The 25260-nt window shown below is 37.1% G+C and overlaps 1 protein-coding gene across 1 annotated transcript in view; it reads left to right on the top strand.

The window, feature by feature from the left end:
• The window catches only part of dlgap4a (discs, large (Drosophila) homolog-associated protein 4a), a 226046-nt gene extending 201097 nt beyond the window's left edge, over positions 1–24949 (top strand). Inside the window, exons 8-13 of the mRNA XM_056234017.1 lie at positions 8649–9061; positions 10925–11013; positions 16267–16601; positions 20131–20222; positions 23430–23582; positions 24652–24949. Coding sequence (XP_056089992.1) covers positions 8649–9061; positions 10925–11013; positions 16267–16601; positions 20131–20222; positions 23430–23582; positions 24652–24876 — 1307 coding nt within the window. The 3' untranslated portion in view covers positions 24877–24949. The remainder of the gene's footprint in view (positions 1–8648; positions 9062–10924; positions 11014–16266; positions 16602–20130; positions 20223–23429; positions 23583–24651) is intronic.
• Positions 24950–25260: the final 311 nt, after the last annotated feature.

Raw genomic sequence — 25260 nt, 5'->3', positions numbered from 1 at the left:
GACCGTTTTAATTTAATATTTCTGCGGTAGCACTATTTTAATCCATCACTTATGTTGCGAGCGAACTGATTGTGCAACCTGATGCTCGAGACACAAAATACAGACATCCCAAGTCTCCCGGAAGTTCTGGAAGTCACCCGCATATTGATAGCGGCTCCCTGATGCTCGCAAATTAAGTTCAAACTCCCAGGATTTGAGCGCGCAAGCAAGAGCGCGCATGCAAGACAGAAGAGACTGTGCTCCAAACCGTGTAGCGCGAGCGCGCGGCAGAGCAGCGGAGGGAGAGAGACCTTGCGTGTGTGCCTCATGAAGCGCGTGTAAGACAGAGAGCATCCTGATTGGCCTGTTTCAACCAATCACCAGTAAACGCTCCCCGTGACGTAAGCAGACCAACTAATCGATAATGACATTCGTTGACAACGATTTTCATAATCGATTATCGATTTTATCGATTAGTTGTTGCAGCCCTACTGACGTGTGTCTGGTGTGTGTGTGTGTGTGTGTGTGTTCCGGTTCTGTTGTGGATCCGCGTTCAGTGCCGCTGCTGACGTAAGACGCTGCTGACGTGTGTCTGGTGTGTGTGTGTGTGTATTCTGGTTCTGTTGTGGATCCGCGTTCAGTGCCGCTGCTGACGTAAGACGCTGCTGACGTGTGTCTGGTGTGTGTGTGTGTGTGTATTCTGGTTCTGTTGTGGATCCGCGTTCAGTGCCGCTGCTGACGTAAGACGCTGCTGACGTGTGTCTGGTGTGTGTGTGTGTGTGTGTGACGTAAGACGCTGCTGACGTGTGTCTGGTGCGCCCGAGCTTCGTTTACAGTCTGAGGGAGACGCACGCTGGAAACAAAACACTCTTCGCAAACATGTCTAAGGATTTCCACACAGAGGAAGACTTGCATTTTTTTGCCCAGCCATATTTATTTGAACCCGAATACACGGACGCACCAGACACACACACACACCAGACACACGTCAGCAGCGTCTTACGTCAGCAGCGGCACTGAACGCGGATCCACAACAGAACCAGAATACACACACACACACACACCAGACACACGTCAGCAGCGTCTTACGTCAGCAGCGTCACTGAACGCGGATCCACAACAGAACCGGAAGACAATACAATGCTGAATAAAGTCGTAGTTTTTGTTATTTTTGGACCAAAATGTATTTTCGATGCTTCAAAACATTCTAACTAACCCACTGATGTCACATGGACTACTTTGATGATGTCTTTATTTCCTTTCTGGACAAGGACAGTATACCGTACATACATTTACAATGGAGGGACAGAAAGCTCTCGGACTAAATCTAAAATATCTTAAACTGTGTTCTGAAGATGAACGGAGGTCTGACGGGCTTGGAACGACATGAGGGAGAGTCATTAATGACATAATTTTCATTTTTGGGTGAACTAACCCTTTAAGTTTTGTTCAGGCATCAACTCAAAAGACGACTAAGGGTACATTTACTAAATGCTTTTCCTTTGCGTTTTTCGCGTACAGATGACAATATTGTCCAAACGATCCACGTTCACACGGATCCACGAAAACGACCAAACCGCGCTGTATTCGGCTGCCGGGCCAGAATGTGGCGATATCACTTTGTAAAGAAACACTATAGAATGAACAACACGTAATATGCATGCGCATGATGTCACCGGTTTCACAAAGTCACGTTTTTGTAGTTTACACTGAGATGATAGCGCTATCGTTTTCAAAAACTTGACTTTCTTTTTTTTTATTCAAGCTTTTGACATTGACAGGGTTTAGACATAGTTGGCACATCTGAGCTAATACTAATTGCCCAGGTGGCTATTCATTTGAATTCGCTACAAAATACACCAGTGTTTCCGCTACATTCATTCTGCCGTGGCGGGCCGCCACACCTAAAATCATCCCGCCACGGCTGCAGCTTCTCGGTCCGATATTGTATGTGTTATTGTTAAGCCCCACTAAAGGCATACAAAACATTGTAGAGCACCATAAAGTTTTCGCACTATATTGCAAGACTTCCAAAGTCATTCAATAGCATAATGTGAGGTAAAAATGTATATTTAAGTCGTTAAGTTAAAGTTAATGGAAACTCATCTCTCCTCAGTCATTCTTCATTCAGCATTCAAACAGCACGTCACGTTCGGTTACGACAGTAACACGACGACACTCTCTTCAAGATCAATGTTCCCATTATTATACTTTATTTGTAGATAAAGGTCTATAGTTTGCATAAAATTACTTTATCTTGCTGGAGTTTATAGCGCTTTCTAAATCATATTCCTTTCTCCCGGGTGTCTGTTACTACAGCACTAGAGTAGAGAGCACTATGAATTGTTCTTCATGCTCACTGTAAGTTAACTGAAATTTAAAACTGTTAAAAGAAAAGGCTCAATAAACTGTTGCATAGATATAATACATTAAGCATAGATAGATATAATCTCTTCGCTTTGTGCTTTGAACTTTTCAATGCGAAGCGCTGCACCTGCACGCAGTGATTTCGCGTTGCTTCAAGTGCATCATTCTGCGCACGGGATGCGCATAATCGCTTTGCCGCTCTTATTGGCGCCATTCATGTTATAATGCTTGGGAGGTTTAAACACCTGGGATAAGGGGGCGTGGCCAATGGGAATATCACTCATGGGCCACGCCCCCTCCCCCTGGCGCAATGGGCCTGCCACCACGGCTGGAAAAAATCCTAGAGGAAACACTGTACACATTAACGTGTTAGTTCACCCAAAAATGAAAATGCTGTCATTTTGTGCGAAAAAAAACAAAACGACTTTATTCAACTAATCATTTCCTTCTCTGTACGGCCGTGATATTTTACGTAGTGGAACTGCGCAAAGCTTCTAGGTTGTACGTCACGCATCACACACATGACCAGCGACGGCCAATAGTGAGCCTGCGTGTGACGTGCAACCTAGAAGCTTTGCGCAATATCACTACGTGAAATCTCACGGCCCACAGAGAAGGAAATGAATAGTTGAATAAAGTCGTTATTTTTGTTTGTTTTTTTGCGCACAAAAAGTATTCTCGTCGCTTGATAAACTTAAGATTGAGCCACTGTAGTCACTCGGACTATTTTAACGATGTCTTTCATAACGTTTGGGCCGGCCAGTTTCGATCCCTGAAGAAGCCTATGGAGGAGTGATCCAGCTCTCAGATTTAATCAAAAATATCTTCATTTGTGTTCCGAAGATGAACGAACGTCTTACGGGGTTGGAACAACATGAGGGAGAGTAATTACTGACAGAATTTTCATTTTTGGGTGAACTAACCCTTTAAAGTAAATTATCAAAAAATAATAATAATTTACCACACAAAAGGGGGAGAAAGGCGAGAAAAAGAAAAAAAAACCTTGACTTTGAATACTGCTTTCAAAAGTTTGCGTTTTCAGGGCCCCAAAACGCCATTATCGTGTAAATGAACAGCCAAAACGCATACAAAGTTTTCAGTTTTAAGCTAAAACAGTGTTGTGGAAACTACCCCTTAAAGATCGGTTCTTTGGATTTAAGAATCAATATCAAAATCAGAATCAATTAAAATCAAGAAATCGATATTTGCCCTAGTAGCTTGTTATCCGTTTATTGGCTGTTTGGTGTCAAATCGTGCCGTGTCATATTATCATTCAAGCAATCCAATCGTCACAGACTGCTGTGTGGCGTCTGTCCTGGCACCAGACGGCGAGCACAACACACACTGGACAATGCCAGTCATCTGTGCTAGAGAGAGGAAACAGATTTATCCAATATTGTCTGAGCTCCACACAGTCCCCGCATTGGGCTTGTCCTCTATAGCACAAGATAGAGGAGAATTGTTCAGCAACTGACAGATATTAGCCCTGATTGTTCAGTAACACGACTCATTGTGCCTGTCGCAAAACAGTCCTATTTTATACCCAAAAATGTTCTTCACTATTGATTGACATAACACAAATATTACATTTCATGACTACTCTCTTGAGTGTTTGATATATGACCAGTGTTGGGCATGTGACTTAAAAAAAGTAATTAGTTATAGTTACTAGGGGTGTAACGGTACATGTATTCGTATTGAACCGTTTCGGTTCGAGGCTTCCGGTTCGGTACGCATACAAACCGAACGATTCCTTGGACCATTTTTCCTGCCGACAAAATTCGCGCTGGCGCAATCACCACAACATTGCGCAACATCAAATGGAAAGCGTAATGAAACCGGAACGAAACTGCGCTACTCATGTGCTTCACGGATCGTTTATCAGTTCGGAGCAGAGCAGCAACATCTGTGCAGCGCGAGCCGATCTCGATCAAGCGACACTGTTACAACCGTTAGTAACACTAACTGTAACCAGTTTGGCTGGAATAGTGAAATGCTTTCAAGTACTTCACACATGTTTTTCCAGCACTTCAAAACTCAAATATTATATAAATAAATAGCCTATATGAAGAGTTCAGATGCAAAAGCCTCTATATAAGTGCCATTTGAAATTTTCTTCTAGAAATTAGAATGATCATTTTTATGAAGCTTGTACATTTAAGTTCAGTAATTTCACTCAAATGACAATTAATAGGCAATCTTCATTGCCATTTAAGTGAAATTACTGAACTTAAATATACAAGCTTGATAAAAATGATCATTCTAAGAAAATTTCAAATGGCTTTTGCATCTAAACTCTTCATATATTTAAATGTTATTTTTAATGTGATTACCAAAACATTATTTGTTCATCCTTCAAAGATGACCCCCATTTATAAACCCTGAAAGTTCCAAGATGTAGGAAAACTCACTTATTTAAAAAATATTTTTTCTTTTAACAAATAGGAAATTTCTCTGGCATTTCTTACTTTTTGCTGTATCGAAAACGTACCGAACCGTGACTTTAAAACCGAGGTACGTACCGAACCGTGATTTTTGTGTACCGTTACACCCCTAATAGTTACTAGTTACTCTCACAAATAGTAACTGAGTTACATCATTATAAAAGTAACTAATTACCAGGAAAAGTAACTATTGCGTTACATTTTAATAAATTGTTCAAATATGTCAAATAACTTGGATGCCCCCTATATTAAATATGTTAAATGAATGAAATGGACACTAAATAGAATTATTATTATTATTATAAAACATTGTACACTAATCTACATTTTCCAGTTCAGTGATTTTAGTTATATTTTGTTTTATTGAGAGAGTTAATTTTTTGCTTTGGAAAAAAAATGTTTAAAAAAAGTGTATATACCGGTCAAAAGTTTGGGGTTGGTAAGATTTTTTTGTTTGTTTTTGAAAGTCTCTTCTGCTCACCAAGCACTCATTTATTTGTTCAAAAATACAGTAATATTGTGAAATATTACAAATTAAAAGACCTGTTTTCTATTTGAATAAAATGTCAAATGTAATTTATTCCTGTGATCAAAGCTGAATTTTCAGCATCATTACTCCAGTCTTCAGAGTCACATGATCCTTCAGAAATCACTCTGATTTGATGATTTGCTGCTCAAGAAACATTTCTGATTATGTTTTATACATTTATATTTTGTGCTGATTTGTGTTTAATGCTATCACACTAATTCCTAGATCCTTCCTTATTGTTTTTTTGCCATCATAAATATATTTTTTAATTATTATTAATGTAATTTAGAATAATCTGATAATTATTTATCAGATATCGTCCTTTTAAGCTTCAATCTAGTTTAAGGCATAGTTCCAGTTATACGCCAGACTTTTTACAGTGGCATCAAATACGTCTCATCCAGTCATATTTGTGATGTAGCCTATTCATGGTTTTCTTGTTTGTGTTTCATAATGTGAAGCTGTTTGTGCACTGATATCTTTCTTGCCATTCATTTCTTAACCATAATCTGTTGGTTTGCATGGGCCTACACAAATTTGATTAATGAATTTCCATATTTTTAAGCAATTAGGCCACTAGATTATCAAACAGACATCACAACATTTCATTTCATAATATATAAAACATTTTGGGGTTGAACTTCCTGCAAAAGTAACCGTATGGTGATATATAAAATGACTCATAATGGTGATATAAAATGAGTCATACCGTATGATTATGGTCATGCCGCCCACTATCTTGAGCAGCTTCTCCTACACTGTTCAGCAGGCTAATAATACGGCGTTAAGCGTTATCATCAGGGTTCATGACACGGCGTGCGAAACCTGGAGTCTCGTCAGCAGATTGTAGGCCATGGTTTGTGGGCGCAAGCCAACACATTCCTGACGCGGTCTGCCATCGGCCGGCATGAGAGGAATGCTGTCGAGATTCCAGTATGTAAATGCCTGTCTTTGTCTCATCTCTTCCTGTTGCCCCCAAGAGCAGAGGCTGTTGGGAGAAAAAAAACGTGTGACATTCTGAAGACACTTTGTATTGGTTGTTTCTGGGTTGGTGAGAATTTGACTAAAAAATGTCAGTAGTCTGTGCCAATACCAGTAAAACTTCAGCTCACTGCACCTATTTTTTTGCATTGTAACTATATTAGTTTAATAGTTCTTTAAATTTTTTTTAAAATAAATGTGACTAGTTAATTATTAATGCTGTTTAAAAGACATTGAAAAGTCGAAAATGTAAAAAGGTCCTCTTTAAGTATCGACTTGGTACTGAGGTAAACACTAGTGAGAACTAGGGCTGTCAAAATGGCTGAAAAGCTAAATTCGAATTTCTTTCTTAAATATTAGCAAAATTGTGTCCTATGCTCGCAAGAGAGCGCAATAAGCAAATATAAACCAAATCAAACATCTTATCTTTTATTGAAATGAAATGGCATTCACTTTTTAAAGTGCATTAACTTTTAAAACAATCGTTCTTAAAGGTATAGCGGAGGATCTTTCCGAATTTTAGAGAAGACCCGCCCTCTCCAATTTTTTTAAAAATGCACATGCGCAACACTCTATTTGCTCCCGAGAGGGAACGCCTATTAAACTTTTACTAGCAGTGATTTTAAATGGATTTCTCCAAATAGCATGACAAACTTGTCATACCTGTCTAGTAGAATCTTCGCGACTGCGGCATCAGTGGGAAGCCCAACCTGTGCTTTTAGCGCACGCCAGCGTGTGAAATATTCACCCAAAATCACTCTGGTCTTGTTTCTATATTCTGCGGCCTTTCTCTTCTTATCATACACTTCGTATACATTTTTTCTCTTTCGACCCTCAGCCATTTTCAGAGGAATGGCTGAAACCGTAACTCATCACACATAATACACCTGAAAGTGCGCATGCGCAGAAAGCGAAAACTACATAGGGACGAGCACGTACGACAGCCTTACGTAAACACATCACCAGAATGATTGACACTTAGGTGGACCAATAGTATTGGCTACCCACCCGGAAAAAGAAAATCCTCCGCTATACCTTTAAATAAAATATAATTTCCTGAATGTGCATGCAAGGAAAATTAGGTTACAATGGTGCATAAAACTGTAAGTGCATCAGTAACTGGAGAAAACACGCTTACATCATGTCAACTAACTAAGGGCTGTCAAATAAAAATTCAAATTTCAAATATTCGTCAAATAAAAAAAACACGGCACATTTGAATGCGAAAAACCACGCATTTGAATTTTTGGTGTGTCAAGACATGCGAGACATGCATCTTGACGCACCAAAAATTCAGACCATTTTTGGACCATTTTTCCTGCCGACCAAATATTCGTCGCAAGCGCGCTTATAATGTAAGAGACGCTGGCTTGACCACAACAGTGCCAAATGGCAAATGTAATGTAAGCGGAACGAAACCACTCGTTATTGTGTGTTTGACGGACCGTTTATCAGTTTGGACCAATGCAGCGCGAGCCGATCTTAATCATCAGCACTGTCACTACACAGTCAAATCCAGTAAAGAAAGCATTTGAATTCGCCACTGAAGTAATAACATCGATGCGAGATCTAGTGAGAAACATTCACATTTCTCCGTTATTAACGGATCAAACAGCGCTGACGTGGAAACCAGGAGAAACATTGTGCCATGAATGAACTATCCAGTGTCCACAGATCAGCAACATTCACCATGGGTTTACTGGAGTAACACTACTGACTGTAACCATGGGAGTGTGGCAGGAATAGTCGGCTATAATGCTTTCAAGTAACATCACGTCGGTTTTATTTCGACATTATGAATACAATTGCTGCCCTCAAATGTTAATCTGAACTAAAATAAACCTTTGTTTATAACTACTACAATATTACATTTCATTTTGTCCAAGGAGCTGTTTTGTTTTATATACTCCTAAGAAAAGTCAAGTATAGCTCCATCATTGCTCAAACTAATAAAATATCATACTTTATGATGTTAGTTTTATTTAAAATTTAATGAAAAAAATTAAATCAAAGAAATTTCTCTGCCATTTCTTTCTTTTTGCTGTACCGAACCGTGACACAAGTGTATCGTATCGAACCGTGAATTTTGTGAACCGTTACACCCTAGATAGATAGTTTTTCTCCTCGAGAGGAAATTTGTTTCCACCGTAGATGCGTACATAACACATAACATGTTAAATTATCGACATATCACAATGCAATCAAAAACAATCACAGACATCACCAAAAAAGGAAAAGTTAATACATTAGGCCTATAAAGTCGAAAATGTAAATAGGTCCTCTTTAAGTATCGACTTGGTACTGAAGTAAACTCATTCTTGACGGTCCATCTTCCTGTCTTTTTTTAGTCTCCACGTGTACGGCTGTTTGTAAGAAGGCTCCTCCTCCTATTCCTCCACGCACCACCTCCAAGCCCTACATCTCGGTTACGGTCCAGAGCAGCACCGAATCCGCCCAGGACACGTACCTGGACAGCCAGGACCAGCGCAGCGACGTCAACAGCCAATCAGGACGCAGCAACTCCTCCGACAGCCTCGCCAGCTCTCGGACTGGGAGTTTGGCCAAGAGCGCCAAGCGGCCGCCCATCCCTGCCCCGCGGGAACCCGTCCATCTGCCCAGTGCGAGAGTGACCACGCCCCCTCCCGCCATAGTCCCGCCCCCGCCCGCCCCGGACGCCAGAAACGAGCCTGTGAGTCTCACGCTGGCACCTGAAGAACTGCAGGCTCCGCCCAAGAGGAAACTCTCATCGATTGGTATTCAGGTGCGTGCATAAATATGTTTGAGCTGTCTGCATAATGTTGTCATGATGTATGCTTTTTGATCGCAGATTTGGTATCCGGTCATGTGACGTCACTTCCATTGGTAGTCGCTGCTCATTTGCATATAAGCTTGAAGTCTGCTCAGATTTGGTGCGTCTCCTGTAGTCGCTCATTTGGGCTCGAAGCAACTTCTGGTTGTCATTGTGGGCACAGTTTTAGATATTAAAAAAGCTGATTTTGCTACTGTACATTTTTAGATATTTAGGATTTTACAATTTATTATTGTGATAAAAGAAATGCCCTTCTATACTGTGTAGGGACATTTAAGATATTTATTAAATATTTAAAGAAAATCAATAAATACATCATTAAATGGTGAATAAACATAATTTTTTTTTCATTATTAAATCACCAAACAAATTGATAAATATCTGTTGTGCAATATAATGTTACTTTTATGCATTAAGAAAACACCTATCCAAAGCAACTAAAGAGGAACAAAAGCAAATCATCAGTTTTAGTATTATTTTGTGTTTTCTTTTTTATCATTTGGCCCTCAATGCTTTACCCTTTTATTATTATATTAAATCATTTTATTTTATATTAAACCATTGATATAGAATAAAAATGGTAAACAATACATTTTATTGGTCGTGTAAAATTTTATAGTATTATACAATTCTAAACAATTGTTTTTTACTATAATATTAATATGCATTATAATATATAATGATATTTTGATATAATAAATGCATAGTCATGATTAGGAACAATTTTATTGGTATATAATTTTTTTAATGAAAATGTTTTAGAAAGTTATAGTCTAGATACTGTCTGTTTTTTTTGTTATAAAGCATGTAAAATCATCTTATGATGTCATGCGTACAGTTCATGCGGTCATTGATCGGGACAGGCTAATTTGTTGAATGCAGAGTTGGCTCTGATATGTAAATGTGCGCAGTCATATGTTAATGAGCTCATGGATGTGACATACCATGACTAATGAAATTCATTCAATGCTCTGGGGGAAACTAGCGAGGGAGGTTTTGTTTATAAATGTTAAGTACGTCACATAATGCATTGCTTTATTTCAGAGGAGCGGGAAAAATCCTGCTTTGCATCAAATGAGCTGTTAAAGGGATAGTTCTCTTTGATATTAATTTTTGGTATGTTTTAGCTTACCTCAAGGGCATCCAAGATGTAGGTGTCTTTGTTTCCGCAGTAGTTTCAATTTTGATATTTTTAGGTCAAACCGTTCTTGTCTGTCAGTCATATAATGCAGGTCTATGGTCACCACCTCAAAGAGCATGCACAGAGAAGTCCAAATTAAACATGATTTAATGACTCGTAAATGTAAGTACACATTGATGGCCTAAGACACGAAACGAGCGGTTTGTGTGAGAAAACGAACAGTATTTATATCGTTTTTACCTCTTGTGACCACAGCCACGTCCAAGTGATCTCTCGCGCGTGTACGTCACTCATTGTTTACACAAAGATTTCGGAAGTGTTACCTTTCACTGTAAAGATCTAATTTAGATATACAGGAAATCGCAATGGAAGACGATTTCGATATATCAACAGACAACGTTGAATTTCTTTCAGCGAGATCACTTCCGGCGCTTGCTCAGACCGACGCGCCCGCGCCCTCAGATCACTTGGTCACGTGGGAGGCAGTGTGCAAGCGTGATTGACATAACGCGAAGTCGTATTTATTTTTTAACGTGCGGAAATTTCGGACTCTGTGCAAGGGCCTTTAGCTATGCGTTGCACTTATTATATGAGGAGATTTGAGTTGTATCATAACTATTGTTTAGCATTAGATTTGTTGGATGCGTTTCAGATGAGTGTTGTTTTTTCCGCAGGTGGATTGTGTGCAGCCGGTTCTGAAAGAGGAGCATACTCCCACGACCAGGTTCCAGTCCATCGGGGTTCAGGTTGAAGACGGCAGGCCGTGAGTTTTGCAGAAATGTTGCTCCTCCGTTTAGCGCTGTGGAATTTGATACGGCAGCACTTCTCTCTGAGAGTGAGTGTGTGTGAGTCAGCTTTCTCAGCCATGTATGGTGCTGGAAACACTCAAGTAATGATTCGGTGTAGACGGCAGGAGATAATGAGATTCTGCTCGCTCTGCGTTTCAGTCTATTTTCATATCTTTGCATCTCTGTGTTTAAGTGCGCTGTCTCCCACACACCAGCTGTCTGTCGTCCTCCCAGCCTACGTTCTCTCTTCTGCTCCTCCGGCTCGGTCTCGCCGCTTTTTTCCCTAAGACGGTCAAATGAGATGAAGCATATCGAACAACTTGCTATTTTTTTCTGCTTTATTAACATTTAATTGATATTAGGGATGTGCACGAATATTCAAATTTTCGAATATTCGATCTGTAATTATTATTCGAAAAATAAAATACTATTCGAATTTTATCGAATTTATGAAGCCGTAGCCTAAATGCTTTGCTGGCCGTAAATGCAGTGAATCCCTGATAAATCCCAAGCACTAACTCGCAGTTATAACTAAATCCTCTGGGTGGCGCTGTGGTGCGTGTTTAACAAGTTGTTTGTATTTGATCACATAATGTCGTCGTCGTCTGCCTCGCGAAGTTTGGAATTAGACTACTAGTTGAAAATTATGTTACTAAATGATCTTACAGAAGGGAATTACTTTTGATCAAATGAATTAATTAATCTGAGTTATAATATCATCAACACAATGAGAAATCACATGAAATCCAAACAGCAGGCGACTGAGGAAAGACAGCTGTCCATCACTACGACTGCAGGTAAGCGCAGCTGTAGCGCGCGTGATCCGAGAGATGATAACTTATCTAATAGCAAAATGATTTTTTTAGACATACTTCCCTTAAGTTTCATTAAGAGAGACAGGTTTAAGAACAGAAAACGCAAATTGCTGTTAGAAACTTAGAACACCGTGACCGTTTGTGTCTCTGAATCGTCTGTCAGTGCAGCGCGTTTTCTCACTCGAGCATAAATTGCTGGCGGCGCCCCTGCATGTGGACATTATTGTTTTTCTCAACATAAACGTGAAACAATATACACGATAATCATGCTGACTCGAGTGTGTGTGTACGTTCTGTTCGATATCTGGCGCAGTCTACTTTATTAGGCGTTTTTTTCCCGCTCGCGCTGCTTGAGCTTAAATCCTTTTGTTATTTATATTTTGTTTACACATAGGCCAACTGTTTAATGTTTTCAACTAAAAGAAAACTTTAACATATATTGTAAGCTTGTTGTGTATTGCCTAATCGTAAGCTTGTTAAGAAATGGTGACAAAAACTTTTTGAAAAATGTACTTAAGAAATAACGTCGTTTTCGTTAAATGTCATTTAAATAGGCTAATCGAATATTCGATTTCTATGAGCCCGAATATTCGAATGCATTATTTTTGAAAAATGCCCATCCCTAATTGATATTCATACATTGATTTAAAGTTCTGTTTGTTTAGTTTTTGTTAGAAGCGATTGTATTAGAGAAATACATGATGTTGAAGAACATGGCAGTATTTTGGAGAATTGTTAATTGTTTTGTTTTATTTTTCTTCCTTTCTCTCGTCTGCTATTCTTTATTTTTTTTATTAAACATGACAGATTTTTTTCATATATATATATATATATATATATATATATATATATATATATATATATATATATATATATATGTGTGTGTGTGTGTATATATATATATATATATATATATATATATATATATATATATATATATATATATATATATATATATATATATATAAAATGATAAAATGAATTTATTAGTGGTGATAAAAGAGAAAGATTATATTGTGTAACTTTTTTAATAATTTCTAAGAAATGCATGTTTTGTGAAGTCAGTAGTTAAGATGGCACACCTTTTAATAATATCAATAAAATGAAACAAACAAAAAAAACTATATATATATATAATAAAATGAATTTATTGGTGATGATAAAAGAGAAAAATTATAATATTGTTTTTTTTTTAAATATAATTTCTGAAAAATGCATGTTTTGTGAAATCAGTAGTTAAGATGGCACACATTTTAATAATAATATCAATAAAATGAAACAAACAAAAAAACTATATATATATATACACACACGAGCATGTGTGTAATATATATATATATATATATACACTCACCTAAAGGATTATTAGGAACACCATACTAATACTGTGTTTGACCCCCTTTCGCCTTCAGAACTGCCTTAATTCTACGTGGCATTGATTCAACAAGGTGCTGAAAGCATTCTTTAGAAATGTTGGCCCATATTGATAGGATAGCATCTTGCAGTTGATGGAGATTTGTGGGATGCACATCCAGGGCACGAAGCTCCCGTTCCACCACATCCCAAAGATGCTCTATTGGGTTGAGATCTGGTGACTGTGGGGGCCATTTTAGTACAGTGAACTCATTGTCATGTTCAAGAAACCAATTTGAAATGATTCGAGCTTTGTGACATGGTGCATTATCCTGCTGGAAGTAGCCATCAGAGGATGGGTACATGGTGGCCATAAAGGGATGGACATGGTCAAAAACAATGCTCAGGTAGGCCGTGGCATTTAAACGATGACCAATTGGCACTAAGGGGCCTAAAGTGTGCCAAGAAAACATCCCCCACACCATTACACCACCACCACCAGCCTGCACAGTGGTAACAAGGCATGATGGATCCATGTTCTCATTCTGTTTACGGCAAATTCTGACTCTACCATCTGAATGTCTCAACAGAAATCGAGACTCATCAGACCAAGCAACATTTTTCCAGTCTTCAACTGTCCAATTTTGGTGAGCTCTTGCAAATTGTAGCCTCTTTTTCCTATTTGTAGTGGAGATGAGTGGTACCCGGTGGGGTCTTCTGCTGTTGTAGCCCATCCGCCTCAAGGTTGTGCGTGTTGTGGCTTCACAAATGCTTTGCTGCATACCTCGGTTGTAACGAGTGGTTATTTCAGTCAAAGTTGCTCTTCTATCAGCTTGAATCAGTCGGCCCATTCTCCTCTGACCTCTAGCATCAACAAGGCATTTTCGCCCACAGGACTGCCGTATACTGGATGTTTTTTCTTTTTCACACCATTCTTTGTAAACCCTAGAAATGGTTGTGCGTGAAAATCCCAGTAACTGAGCAGATTGTGAAATACTCAGACCGGCCCGTCTGGCCCCAACAACCATGCCACGCTCAAAATTGCTTAAATCACCTTTCTTTCCCATTCTGACATTCAGTTTGGAGTTGAGGAGATTGTCTTGACCAGGACCACACCCCTAAATGCATTGAAGGAACTGCCATGTGGTTGGTTGATTAGATAATTGCATTAATGAGAAATTGAACAGGTGTTCCTAATAATCCTTTAGGTGAGTGTGTGTGTATATATATATATATATATACACAATTATATAACTAAAAGGTACTCATTAAACTGTGTGTGTGTGTATATATATATATATATATATTAGGGGTGTGCAAAGCAGCCGGTATTTGTATCTGTATTTGTATTTGTTGAGGGGGGAAAAGTATTTGTATTTGTATTTGTATTCGAGTAAAATTCCAAATAGGCGTAAAATTACTTTTTTTTTTCGTTACACTTCTAATTTACGTTATAGTGTAAGACTTACATTATATATTTATACTAAGAATACTTAGTATTCTTTAATTATATCCATTCCAATGAACATATCCAGCAATGAACATGTAACAAAGAACGTCATTGAAAAGATAATAACAATATGATATAATAAAATGCTTCCACACAGAACTTGAGCAAGTTTTTTTGGCTGGTGGAGGACCAAGAAAGAATATTGTCGTTCTGAGACCATTTACATCTAAAATAATGAAAATGGCATAATAATGCAGGTAGGCCTACACCTTTTCAAAGATCAAAAAACTTTTATTTCTAAAGACTATTTAACACTGAAAATGGAAAACATTTTAAATATCCACAATAAATGAACAAAACAACCAAAAACAATAAAAGCAATGTACTCTCAGTCTCTGTTAACAAAAAATGCACTTGAATAAATACCAAAAACAATAAATAAAATGGATGTAAACAAAACCTGACCCTACCCTATGATAAATTATTTTTTATTAAAGCATTAACACACAAACCACTGTTAATTTAACATAAAAGTAAGCAGCTACTGCGTGCATGGTTTGGCATGACTGAATGCGCTCAAAGTGCGCTCCCTTAATAATCCCTAAAAAGCTGACAGTTCATCGCGATCTCACACATCTCTGTTATTATCAATGAATCTTTCATAATATCCACACTTTGTTTGTTATAATTAGGATGTACCAGCCTAATTCAGCACTGAACAAAAAGTCAGTTTTGAGCGGTGAGGGGAGTCCATCGTAAATGCTTCTGATTGGCCAATTGCGTTCAAGAAATCAACACATATATGTCTGTGATTGGCTTCATCGCTCAACGCTGCAAAAATGTTATGAATAGAAACTCTGGCCTGTAAATCGTTTCTATTTTGTTTTAGTTGTTCTTGTTGCTTTTCTGCAACAGATGAATACAAATCTATTAGTCTTTATATGTTTTATTCATAGATATTTCTAGTTTGTGGGAGTCCCGCGAATCGTTTTATTCTCCCGCAACCCGCACACAGAGAGTGCATTACCGCCCGCGCCCGCGCTCGGCGATTGGATCTAGTCCCGCGCCGCGTCAAGTTCGCTTCCCGAAAGTTATAAAATGCCTCCGGAACCCAGTTAAGGTACAAAAATCTATTCAACAAAAATAGTGATGCAGTTAAGTGTTTTTCGCTCGGCCGAGCCCTCTCTGTTGCTGTGTGGAGCAGCCTGTGTCAGTCACCTCTTCCTGAACATCACACACTCACTCTAACGGGCATGCACTGCAGTGCGGTCTCACGAGGAAACGCAGCTTTTTGATATAAAGTTTTTCTTGTTCCCGAATACAAATATTTTTAAAGTATTTGTTCGAAATAAGTATTCGTAAAAAACACGTTATTTGTGCCTTTCCGAATACCGTATTCGGGTTCGGCTCCACCCCTAATATATATATATATATCTTTCTTTTTTTTTTTTTTGCCCAAGTACTTTCAAACAGTCTTCCAGCTTATTGATTTTTACATAATGGATTCATAATGGAAACTAATGTAGATATCCAGTAGAGCCCCGTGTGGACCTCGTGTTGAACTGCTGTCGGTGTTGCTCAGTGTCTCTTCTCTCTCTGTGTGTGTCTAGACTCAGTCGCTTCACGAGCATGGCGTCGAGACAGGAGACGACGGAGGCCGAATCCCAGGAGCAGAACGACGGTAAACCCTCGGAGCGCCAGACGGCCAGCCGGTCTCTGGAGAAGCTGGACCCGGCGCTGGACCCGTCCTCCCTCCCCCCGCCGGACCCCTCTCTGCAGGCCGGGACGGGGAGCGTGAACGGGTCCGCGGAGCAGCCCGGGGGGGCGGCGGGCCTCAGGGACGGGCGCTGCTTCCAGAAGCTTCTCCAGGCCGAGACGGACCGCATGGAGGCCTGGTGTCGACAGATGGACCTCGAGACCAAAGACAGACAGCTGTCAGAGGAGGGTGAGATGCTCGCTCCACACACAACTGACAAGGTTTCATTAAAGGGAGAGTTCACCCAAAAATGAAAATTAGCCCATAATTTACTCACTCTGAAGCCATCCTAGGTGTATATGACATTCTTCTTCTTTCAGACGAATACAATCGGAGTTATATTAAGAAATGTTCTGGCTCTTCCAAGCTTTATAATGGGAGTGAATGGGTTTTTGTTTTTGGAAGTCGATCGAAGCGCATCCATCGATGATAAAAGTGCTCGAAACGACTCCCGGGGGTTAACAAAGGCCTTCTGAAGTGAAGCAATGCGTTCGTGTAAGAGAAATATCCATATTTAAAACTTTATCGACTAAAATAACTAGCTGCCGGCAGACGGAAAATAATTTTTGGGTGAACTATCCCTTTAATCAAGCAATTCCTGATGGATAAAACCAAATTAAGTTAATTCACTTCAATTGGGTTATTAGGGCCCGAGCACCAGTGGTGTGAGGAGCCTATTGGAATTGCTCTGTTTATTCAAATATGTAATTCATTTCAGGTTGATTTTTCTGTTAGTCAAAAATCTAATTACTCAACTAATTAATAATAAAAATAACTGACTTAATTTCATTATTCCAACCAATTCCTGGTGGATAAAATCATTTAATTTAATTTGAGTTTAATTTCAAATATTTAACTAGTTTCAGTTGAATTGTTCAGTTAAAAAATGTATTCAGTTATTAAAAAAGTAATTGATAATAATTAATATTATTGATTTGAATAAATAATCAACTTCATTTTAATATATAATCAATACCCGATGGCTAATCAAGTTTTACCCTATTTTGTTTTTTACAAATATTTCTAAAAATAAATCAATAAAAAAATATATTATTATTAAAATTGTTTATTTTATTGCTATAATATAGTATACATATGATAAATTATAATTGTACATAACAATAAAATTAATTATAAAAATATATTATACATAAAATAAATTAAGTGTAATTTATTACTTATCTTTTTTTTATAAAATAATTATATATCTGTGTGTTTGCTATTTTATATATATATATATATATATATATATATATATATATATATATATATATATATATATATATATATATATATAATTTAATATTTAGATTTATTTATAAAATGTAAAAAATAAGAATGTTTGTGGTGTTTTTATATATATATATATATATATATATATATATATATATATATATATATATATATATATATATATATATATATATATATATATATATAACACCACAAACATTCTTATTTTTTACATTTTATAAATATATATATATATGCTCAATTTTAAATAATAAAACAAAATAACTAGAATGGCTTTGTTGGAAACTGTCATTGCGTTTAAGAAGAATGTCACCCTGATGAAGCCGATGTGAATAATTACCTTAAATGGCCCTTTGTTACCATATTTAACGGAACCTGATTTCAGACTTACTAAATCTTAATTCAGACTTTTATAGAGTATTGTCAGTGCCATTACTACTGATATAAATGTGCAGGAAGCTGCTGGTAATTGCAGCGGGTTTATCTCGATGTTCTGGCCCTCGGATCTCAGGAGCTTCCCTTTACAGACGCCATCAAACACCCCGCGGATCCGCGAGTAAAGGATGATATCACTCTCTCTCTAAACGTGCGGCCTCATTAATGAGCTTTAATCAGGAACGGCTCTCTGTTGCCTGCTAATTTTGGCTCCTCGAGCCTGTGATTAAAGTCATTAGGTTTGAACCTGGCAGAGAGAGAGAGAGAGAGAGAGAGCAATGGCAGCTTCTGTGACATGATAATGCAGAAGTGATGGTGTGTTTCTCACTCCTCCACAGCAGGCAGATGCTAACGTAATGAATCAATGTTTCTGCTGTCTGTGTGGTTTGATTGACGGCACGCTGTCAACATAGAGATAGTAGGGCTCGGTATTGACACGATTCGGTTTGATTTCGATTCACAAGCTTACAGTTCGATTCGATATAGATTAATTTGGATATATATATATATCAGGTACAGTACATGGCAAATTTTCTTGAGGAAAAAGATCTCTCAACTAATGCTGTAAAACTAACTGATTTGTATAAATTAATAAAGTTATGATACTAACTTTATAATGGCATAATTATGTTTCTACTCCAATTCATTTTTTGAAATAAAAACATTAGGGATGCACTATATATCGCCACCATATCGGTATCGGCCGATATATGTAAAAAAAAAAACTAATGTTATCGGCCGATAAGAAAATTTGGACGATATATTAAAGCAGATTAATAATGGATTATATCCTTCAGATGCGCACGGTTCGCCATGATGGTTTTGAATTACTTGAAATATGATTTGAATCGCCTCAAAAAGGGGAAAATACAGTAAAGTGCAACATGTGAATGTGTGAATGAATGAAACCTTTATTGCCCCCAGGGGAATTTGTTTTACACTCATGGGAACCACAATAAACATAACCACAACAAACATAGATTAAAAAAACAAACAAAGAAAAAACAACAACAATAACACAGCAAATAGTGGCATAAAATTATCAATTCGACACCTTAAGGAATCAATAGATAGATATATATTCAATAATACGCATCTAAAATGTTCAACGGCTTAAAGGAATCAATAAATAGATATTCAATAATTCACATTTAAAATAAATCTAATGTGCAGCACAAGTCTGTCATATTGGCGACAACATTATAATATAAACATCATAATTGTGTCCTTGGGACATGGATTTTAATTGTGAGACTTTTTTTTATGTAATCAAGCCCTCAAAAATATATATAAAAATTTGGATTAAGATTTATCGGCCTACAGTACCGATTATCGGCTTATAAATATAAAGAGTTATTATCGGTATCGGATGATTTTCACATCGGTTCATCCCTAAAAACATTTACATTAGGGCTTTCATAAAAACTTTAGTTCATTAAAAATGGTCAATTAAACATTGAGGAACAATTAAAATAAATATAATGAATATGTACTGTGTGCATATATTTATCAAAATGCTTCTCTCTAGAGTTAATGTGTTATTATCTCACTAATGAGTTTATGGTCATTGAATGGGTTTGTTGAGGTAAATGTAACATTACATTCATACTATGTACGTGACACTGTTTACAAGCTGTTTTATTGACGTCTTTCCCCGGTTAAAACACTGAGTGAGTGATTACATGAGATATGAGACGGATTTCAATAAGCTGTACTGCATCTTTCAACACAACTTCTGATGTTCATTCATGTGTATTTGATGCTATAACTAGTAGTAAAGCTGAAGAGATGATCGGCTGCTTGATCGGAGGCACTACAGCGATCTCTCATGCCACAGTAAAGAGCAACAAAATGGACAGAATTTAAAATCTGAGACTTTGTTTCATATCAAAAGAAACAAAGCTATTGCGATTTATCCGATATCGGTTCATAAAAATGAGAATCGATTAAAATGGATATTTTTTTGCCCAGCTCTAATAGAAGCAGGCTTACGAAGAGTGTGTGTGTGTGTGTGTGTGTGTTCCTGTAGTGTTGGGAGAGGTCCGCAGTGCCGTCGGCTGCGCTCAGCTCTTGATGTCTCAGAAGTTCAAGCAGTTTCGGGGCCTTTGTGAGCAGAACCTGGTGAGTATCCTGAGAGTCGAGCCCTTACAGAGTCCATGTACACCTTATATCTCACCCTAAAATAAAAAAAAATAAGAAATAAAAAAGCAGAAGTCTTAAAAGAAAAAACGTCAGAAAGCAAAAAATAACTATCACAATTATGCCTCTCAATTCCTGTAATTCCCCCACATGTTTTTCCTCATTATTTTTTTCTTTATAGCGATTCTGATTATTGTAATGTAGTATGTATATATATATATATTAGGGGTGGAACGGTACATGTATTCGTATTGAACCGAAACGGTACGGGCGTCACGGTTCGGTGCACGAATTTGCACGGAGAATACACGGTACAAATAAAAAAAAACTCTTAAATAGCGATAAATTTCGCTCTATTCGCTTTTGGTGTGACTGTGAACGCAGCAATGAACAGACTGCGATCAAGATTCCAATGCTGGAGTGTGTGTGTGTGTGTGTGTGTGTGTGTGTGTGCGAGAGAGAGAGAGACAGAGGCGCGGGTGCGAATCGCGCGATCGAACAGTGTGTGTGTGTGTGTGCGAGAGAGAGAGAGAGAGGCGCGGGCGCGAACGAACAGAGTGTGTGCGTGCGCGTGCGAGAGAGAGAGAGAGAGAGAGAGGCGCGGGCGCGAATCGCGCGATCGAACATTGTGTGTGTGTGTGTGTGTGTGTGAGAGGCACGGGCGATCGAACAGTGGAAACATAAAAACATACTCCGTCATTTTTTTCATAGAGGACATCATTAAAACTGCAAATTGTTACTTATATTTGTGTACACTCGCAATAAAACACAACATTGTGATTTTGTCACACTCTAAACATGTCAAACTGTAACCTACAACTGTTAACAAAAGTTTTTAATGGTAGTATTTTATACGGAAATCAATTATTTATAATTCAGATGAGAATAAAGTTAGGGTTAATTAAAATGAAGGAAAACAAATATATTGATCTGAAATAGCAAATTAATTTTAAATTCTTTCAGGTACATTTACCAAACATATCTCATGGTCTTTTCGTCTTTTTAATAATTTAATTAATAAACTAATTATATAAAACGACTGTCAGTGCACTACAAATAAACTGGTTCTATGCCTTTATTAATAAAACTTATATAAAAAAAATACAAGGCTTAAGACATTTATAAAAAAGCCTTCTGCATTTTTGTTTTGCTATTCACTCCATTGTACCGAAATCGTATCGAACCGTGATGTCTGAACCGAGGTATGAACCGAACCGTGACTTCTGTGTACCGTTCCACCCCTAATATATATATATATATATATAACTGTAATTGAAGGATTACAAATTATTGTTTCTACTTAAATTACATAATTGTTGTGAAAATTTCACAATGCAAATCTTAATGGTCATACAAAAATATAAAATGATAAAAGTAACTATATATATATATGTGTGTGTTCCCGTGTGTGTGTGTATATATATTAATGTGTTGTTGTTTTTTAACTATAATTTTATAAGTAATTATACATTTTTTATTTTGAATTAATTTAAATGATTTAATTTAACTTATTTATTTTTATTAAATTAATTTAAATGTAATAATTATTCATTTTATTTTGTTAAAGCATAAAATGTGTGTGTATATATAAATGTATCTTTTTATTGTCATGTTATTTTTTTTACCTATATTATATAAATATATTATCATTATTTCACTATTTATTTATTAAATTAATATTTAATGATTGTGTGTGTGTGTGTGTATATATATATATATATATATATATATATATATATATATATATATATATATATATATATATATATACATACGGTATATGAAAGATTTATGTGAAGATTTGAAATGAACAGACTGAGAACTTGATCCTATTACATAAGTATATGTGGACAGAGTTTGTCTTTTGGGGGGATTTACAGTTAAATTAAAGGTAATAAATCGCAATATGAATCACAATTTGTGTTACTGCAATACATGGCACATCACAAAATGTTTAAAATCATCAATAATATCTTATTGTGGCTTTTTTATGCTGATGTAACTGAGGCTGCAGGATGAGGACAAATACCATCCAATAAGATCTTGCTTGTTGTGTTACTTCCAATCTGTTGGATCAAATCTAGTCCCGCCATTCTTCTCTCCTGCTTTATACTTTCTTTGACTTGGAAATACAGCAGGAGTGCTGATCTCAACCTAGAGCCAGTCATGTGACTCACAGAGATGATATCATGCTTTAGAAGCGCCCTCTGCTGGCGTGTGTGTACCGTTACACACAGGGTCTGAAATTAACTTTGGCTACTAAATTTTTAGGTTACTGGCCCCCCCACCGGTTTAACTACATCACTATATATATATATATATATATATATATAATACAATTCTTATTCAAACAAAATCCTGCCATCCTTCTCATCCTTTTCACCAAAAATGTGTTTTAGTTGGACAGATTATTACAGTACAAAGAACTTTAACAAAAATGAGGATGTTGGAAAATAACAGTCTTTTCTGTTCACCAAATGCTTTTTAATCTTCACTATTGCTTCAGTGCAAGTGAACAAGCGCGCCGTTATTTGTTGCTCAGAGACGTGTGTGTTCAAGTAAGCCAGAAATGCGCAGATTCTGTGCAATACGCTGTATTTAATATATCATGAGGACTCACGAGTTGTGTATTTGGACTAAATCCGCGCAGATTTGTCTTACACGAACTTCCCCAGCAAAGTGAGTAAACACAGAAACACGCCAGATTGGCTCGTGATTTGACAGCGTTTCCCGCCAAGGTTCAATTTTACCTGCATCTGGTGGGTCGAGGGTGTTGATCTCAATCCCTGAATGTTGCGCTCCTGTTTGTCATTGTGCACGAAACTTCACGCCAATAAATCATCAGGAATATTGCTGGCTCAAGCCCTCTTTACGCTCATCCTAATGCCTGTTAGGTGTCCGTGGATTTGCCTATATTTGGTGTTGAAAATGGAAACATCTTTAGACATGGAAAATCGATTTTACAATCGATTCAATGAACACTTATGACTCAAAAATCGAACAGGATTTTTTCACAAAAGTGACAGCCCTAGTAAGCCGTTTCAGAAACAGAATCATATTGAAAATGTGTCATTTTGAGACCAAAACCGATTTGATGGACCTGAAGTGGACAGATGTTCTCTTCCAGTTTCTTGTAAGTATTTAAAAGTGAATTATGAAACGAGTGTGTGATGTGTGTGTTTCCGTCAGGATGTGAACGCTCAGCCGCGACCCACCGCGCAGGATCTGGCCGGGTTCTGGGATCTCCTCCAGCTGTCCATCGAGGACATCAGCATGAAGTTCGACGAGCTCCACCTCCTCAGGTCCAACGACTGGAAGATGTCTGAGACCCAGGACAAAAAGGTCCAACTCATGTACCTTTCCAACATCCTAACGCTTCCTTTTGCTTGTTTAACCAATGTGAAGGTAGAATGAAGTTCTGGTTTCTGGTTATACTTCAGTGTTTAGATCTAGAACCGCTCCCTTGTTGGAGCCGCCCATCCTCGTAATAAGGTCATGTGATGAAAATAGCGCGTCAGATGCTACTTGTAAAAAACAGCCGGCATAATTAGTAATATCTAGTGCAAATGGAGTAAGTGTAATGATGTATTTATATGTTAATAATTAATATTTAATGTTTATTTGATAGTTGATTTTATTATTATTTTAGACATATATTTAGTATACTGCACATTATTAATTTATTCCACTGTTTTTTATTCTACATGTATTTTATAAATCACTTGTTTTCTATTCTATATTTATTTATTAATTTTTAAATCATTTAAAATGTAACGTTTATCTTATAAACGTATTTTATATTTGCTTTATTTTAAGTAAATGTAATTTTTATTTTAACGTTATGAGCTAGCATAGTGTATTTTAATATTTAAAATGAATGTTAATAATCAAATATATTTTTTCAATTTTTCAACTTCATTATCATTATTTGCTTAATATTTCATTTATATTCTGTTTTACTTAAATTCATAATCTTTGCTTCATTTCATTTATATTGTTTGAATTTATAAATAAATAAATATTTAGTATATATATATATATATATATATATATATATTTTAAATAAATGTAATATTGAAAAGAGTGTAGTGTATTTTAATAGTGCTAATTAATATTAATGATTTAATACTTATTTTATTATTTGTATTAGTTTATTAATAAATAGGTAAAATAAGGATTAAATATGACTGTTATTGCAAAACTCAGGTCATATATATATAAATAAATATATATATATATATATATATATATATATATATATAATGTTTTTCTGGTGTAACTGAGGTTGCAGGATAATATTTAATATGAATTATGAATTTTTATTTTATTATATAATAATTATTGTAATGGTTTAAAAAAAATGATAATCCTAAATGATGATCCTATTTGAATTGTTGAATGATCTCCTCAGGAGGAGAAGAAGCCTGCTCCAGCCCACACACCAAAGAAGACTGTAAAGATCAAGCCCAGCGGCGGGAAGGAGAAGAGCCTGGACTCTGTGGCCGATAAACAGCGTCAGGAGGCCAGAAAGCGTTTAATGGCGGCCAAACGTGCCGTTTCCGAGCGGCAGAACTCCGCCACCGAGAGCGCCGAAAGCATCGAGATCTACGTCCCCGAGGCTCAGACACGACTCTAATAAACCACCAAACCATGACCTCCTCCCGCTCCTAGAGACGCTCTCCGGCGCTCATGGACGCGCTCACTCTCGCGGAGCCACGCCTGGATCTAAAGGTGAACGGCCGGAAACAACGAGCAAAAAAACAAAAAAAAAATACAATAAAAAGAGCGAAAAATTGAATTCGAACGCTTCCGCGTCGCCGCTGCCACTGAAGAACCTCCTGTTGACCGTTTGTTTATATGGCTTCCCCTTGTTATACTTCTAAATGTTATAAAAGCTAACTATCTCATGGAATATATCAAGACTTTGTCTGTAAATTGTGCTAATATCTCTGATGATGAAAAGAGCGCGTCAGATCTCAGACCCTTTACTCGCGTCACATGACCCGTCACATGACCCACG

This window comes from Rhinichthys klamathensis, unplaced genomic scaffold (assembly GCF_029890125.1).
Source record: "Rhinichthys klamathensis goyatoka isolate OS25496 unplaced genomic scaffold, OSU_Roscu_1.1 h1tg000386l_1, whole genome shotgun sequence".
NCBI lineage: Eukaryota > Metazoa > Chordata > Actinopteri > Cypriniformes > Leuciscidae > Rhinichthys > Rhinichthys klamathensis.
Note: the sequence above shows the minus strand (reverse complement) of the source record. Positions and strands in the feature narration are given on the sequence as shown.